Source organism: Eimeria mitis, genomic scaffold (genome assembly GCF_000499745.2).
Source record: "Eimeria mitis Houghton genomic scaffold, Emh_scaff83, whole genome shotgun sequence".
NCBI lineage: Eukaryota > Apicomplexa > Conoidasida > Eucoccidiorida > Eimeriidae > Eimeria > Eimeria mitis.
Window position 1 is genome coordinate 34440 of NW_013576101.1, and position 4400 is coordinate 38839.

Here is a 4400-nt window from a genome sequence, read left to right on the forward strand (position 1 = left end):
TCCTTGGGATATATCTGGATTGCACGCTAGTTTCCTCTGTTGCCTCCTCCACTCATCCCCGTCGGAATTCCCGTCGGGGTGCGTCCCCGTCCAAATCAGTCAACTCTACACTGCACGCATTTATCACATATTTTATGCCACAGAAACAGGCGAGAGAGCATGTTAGGTCACGTTAAATCACAAAGGGAAGGGGCGTTGACACTCCAGTGACGGCTTTTTGCATTGGGCTGCGCCTGGCGATGTTGCGGCGAGTGGCTCTGAACCATTCCGTGAAGGCAGACCTCACGGATATCTGAAATACTTTATGACCTAAGAAAATGGAAGCTGCTTGTCATTAACGCTACCTATAAACACACCATACGAACGCCGTATGGGGCACACGCCGCTTTTCCCTCGAAGGTTGTAGATCTTCACTGCACATTGAAAGCTGCTCTTGCACGCGTCGAGACCTACAACTGGAGCCTAGTTTCCTTCCAAAGATCTTCTCAGTCAATTAAACTCCACGTATTGCCTCTTCTTTACCCACCGACCTTGTGGTTTAAGGCTTAGCGTATAAGGGCTAACGGGCAATTACGAACCTGTGGCGTCGAACGCTCAGGGTTAATTGCTCATCACGCAGCGGTTTAAGGTTTGGGATTTAGCTGCTACTGCATAGTTGAGAGTCATTACCACCAGAGCAACCCGGGAAACTACGGAGAACGTCTCTAGTTGGCCCTTGTGCGGAACCTCGAAAACCATAGTCGACAATGTCGGCTTCTTCCGTCAGTGACGCGCAAGAAGCAGATGCGGGCTCATTCGTGTACCAGGGATCATATTGTGAGGCTTGTTGCTGCTGCTGCTGCTGCTTTTCCTTCCTCGTGCTAAGCCCTCGCAGTAATGTGATGTACCTGCGGTTCGGCTGTTGCTGATGCGTTGAACTCTGCAGCGACGGTTAAAGGCTCAGGCATAAACGAAGAGTTCCTTTGTCACCTCGATGGCGGTAGCTGCTGTCCCCACCCAGCAGTCAGTGACGCCCCCTCGGCTCCTCCGCCCGCAAAAGCAGAGGTGTGTAATATCTGTGCAGTTGGCACCAACAAAAGACACATCCAGAAACCTCCAACTTAAAGAACTATGGCTAGGTCTTGGGCTTTACAAACGATGGTCTAAGGCTTGTAGGAGTATCTATGCAGGGTGTGCTGGTCTGTGCCTTAAGGGGCTTTCTACGTTGGGACGTACTTCTCCCTTGTGTGGTCTATGCATCACTAGGACTCGTGGAGCGCTCCGTATTCTCCCCAAGTAGCAGAGGTAACACGAACAAAGAGGAAAGCGCAAGATTTGAAGAAATATATACTATCTTTCCAGTCAGAGCTGCAGGTTTGTGCTGATGAAATTTTCTGTTCTTAGATACCCCGTGACCGTGTAGAGAAGCCACATAGAGCATTTACGCGGCCTCCTTCAGGAGCGTACGGTAAAAGAAACGGAAACTGCGCTGCTTCGAGTGGACTGCACCGGCAGCAGCAGCAGCAGCAGCTGCAGCAGCCGAGGAGCCCGCAACAACGCCATCAGGAGCTGGTGGCTGCTCGGAGAGAGCAGCAGCAGCAGTTAACAGAGGCGCACAATGAATGGCGCTGGGCAGAGCGCATGCAGCGGGTAGCGATGCATCAGCAGCAACGGCATCTTGACTGTGACTTGAGGCAGGTGCAGCAGGTGCACCTTAGCAGCGGCTTGCCAGGTTCCTTTCAGGCGCAACACCGGCAAACGGCTGGGCAAACGTTTTGCCCTCATCGTCTTGCCAGCATCTACAACCTGTCGATACGTTACTGGGACGAAGGCTGCGCATCTCTAGCTGTCCGGACACTGCAAGGCGCTGTGCAAATGTTGCAACAATACGGACTGGTTGGAGGCTGTGTTGCCCACACTTGGGAAGCCATGCAGCTGTTGCGAGGCTCTAAGCAGCAGCATGCGCTCGGACCTACAGGAGCTGCTGCACCCCCCACATGCCTCAGCACACGAAAGCTAGATATTAAGGACAGATATATAAGGTCAAGAGTCTTTTTCTCCCGCCGAATGTTCGTCGCAGCAGGTGAGCGGACTTAGTGGCAAACTGAGTGAAGAAAGCGACTGGAAGCGTTTTCAATCATTCTTTAGACGGGCTTAAGATATTGGAGGCAGGAAATAGAAGTGACACTTTCTCTAAATTCTGGGATGCACTGTGCTCAAGTGTTACCGGTAGTATTTTTGTGTGCGGATACCCTTATTGCTATGTCTATCTCTATCCGTCTGTCTGAAAGGATGCATCTGTGTAAGCATCTGAATTTCAACACAAAGTTACGTATTTTTAGTTTACTCGTTTAAACATATTTATGGGCGTANTCCATCCAATGGTCATCTACCCCCGCTGTATCTGCAGAGAGGGAGCTTGAGGAGGTGAGGGGTCACCTGGGGTCTCTCCTTTGTCGGGCCAGCCTGAGAGGTTACGGACCTGCAGTTTCAGGGAACGCCATTCGACGGTGTTCTCGCATTAAGTGAGGGCCTGGCATATCCTTAGACATGCTCTGCTGCCTTAAACTTTGCCTAATGACCGGGAGGGCGCAGATACAGCAATCACACCACAGGGTTTGTCTTGCTGCGGTTAGCCTAGATTTCATTGTCTGCGATTAACGTTTGGCTTTCCCCTTGCCGATGAGAATTAAATCCAAGTTCTCGTACATATGAATCTAGGAAAACGTGGATATATTTAGATGCAGACCCATATATATTGGTACATTATGCTTCTGACTTTGAATGCTCGCGCTATTGTGCTATTGCGGCAGGGAAGCCCTGGCAAGGGTGGAAGATGACTTACTACTTTTGCAGGAGCTACAGGCTCGGTACAGCAATGCGCACTCACCTGAATGGGGGGACGACTTGCACCAGCGACAACTGCAGCGCCTGGTGCCTCTCAACCTGATGCCTTGCATGAGTCAACGTATTGATCTGCAGCACTTCAGGGACCCTAATGCAGATTCAGAGGAAGAAAAGGAATGCGAACAATGGGCGAGGACCCTACATCAAGTCCTGCTCAGGCAGATTACCGCCAAAGACAACCATTTCCCAGATTAGGCACGTAGCCCACGTAGCAGTGTGTTTTAGTGTGGATCGACGTCCAACGCCTTTGTAGAATTGACTAGATAGGCACCTGCGGAGATAAGAAGCTATGCGCTAGATGATGCTCTCAGCAGCTTTGGTGACCACGGCAGTGCAGATGAGCGTTTTTGCCCCGCTGGTGGCTTTGAAGGGGAAACGACTCCTACGAAGGAGTTGCGGAGTAGAAAACGATTCGACTCTGTTGTTTTAGTGGCCTCCTACAATGCAAGGATATGCGTTACGGTTAACGAGAGACGGCAGTGCTTGGGCCCTCGACGATGCAGCAGCAGCAAAGCCAGCAGCAGCAGCAGCAGCGGCAACAACAGCAACAACAGTCAAGGCGGTAGCAACAACTTTAAAGGCAGCTAGGCGTGCTGCAGCCCATTGGAGAAACCTGCTATGAACGGTTCTACGTCAAGGCTTTCGCCGCTGTGAGGCTGCATGTGGTACTGTTCAAGAATACTATTGCCTGGGGCGAGCCGGCGCAATCAGACCTTTAGCTCAGGGTGTTGCTGCGCATACCCTACTACCTAACACGGCAGAGGATGTGCACGGCAGGCATGGCGTGGGTCGCTAGACTTTTTGCATTCATTGTAGACGTTATGCGCTTTATCTGTTTGAAGGGGTCTACGCAATTCTGGAACGGTGTTGCATCTGAGCGTTTCATTTTAACATGATGCTCCATGTATTAACTTTCAGTGTTTCAGTTGTATTTGAACACTTGCTTCCAAGACAAATGCACTTTTTATTTGACGCTGAGTTCGTTCTGAAACCATCGTATGGTGCTTCCAAAGGAAGCAGTCCACAAGCTCATGCCGTTGGGCGCTTCTTTGGAATCGTGCTGTGGCTGATGAACAGACTGAAACGAACAGCTCTTTTTAAAGTACTGAATGAAGGAATATGATAGAGAGGATCACAAAATGATAGAGAGGATCACTTTCCGACATACAGACAGTGATGACATGAGGAACTCCGGATGCGCACCGATAAGGAAAACACCGGGAAAACTAGATGAAAAGTATACGAACCAGAATTGTGCACTTATCTGTGCCGAAAAACGGAAAAAAGAAAAGGACTGCACCGATAGTTTTACCCTCTCCGATTGATGTGCAAGTTGCTTGTTAATAAGCGCACTTGCCTGCTGACGCTATTGTATACTGGGATACACTTCAAGAAAACCAGCNGTTGCTTGTTAATAAGCGCACTTGCCTGCTGACGCTATTGTATACTGGGATACACTTCAAGAAAACCAGCAACGCTAGCTCGGTGTCCTTCCTAGGCCGAATGAGTTTCAC

At 50.1% G+C, this 4400-nt stretch overlaps 1 protein-coding gene across 1 annotated transcript; it reads left to right on the forward strand.

The window, feature by feature from the left end:
- Window positions 1–746: 746 nt before the first annotated feature.
- EMH_0069570 (uncharacterized protein) lies at window positions 747–3081 on the forward strand (the record flags this gene model as incomplete). The annotated part of the gene is made up of 4 exons (XM_013502104.1): window positions 747–816; window positions 1442–1795; window positions 2390–2504; window positions 2793–3081. 4 exons carry the CDS (start codon window positions 747–749, stop codon window positions 3079–3081), a joined length of 828 nt encoding a protein of 275 aa, XP_013357558.1.
- Window positions 3082–4400: the final 1319 nt, after the last annotated feature.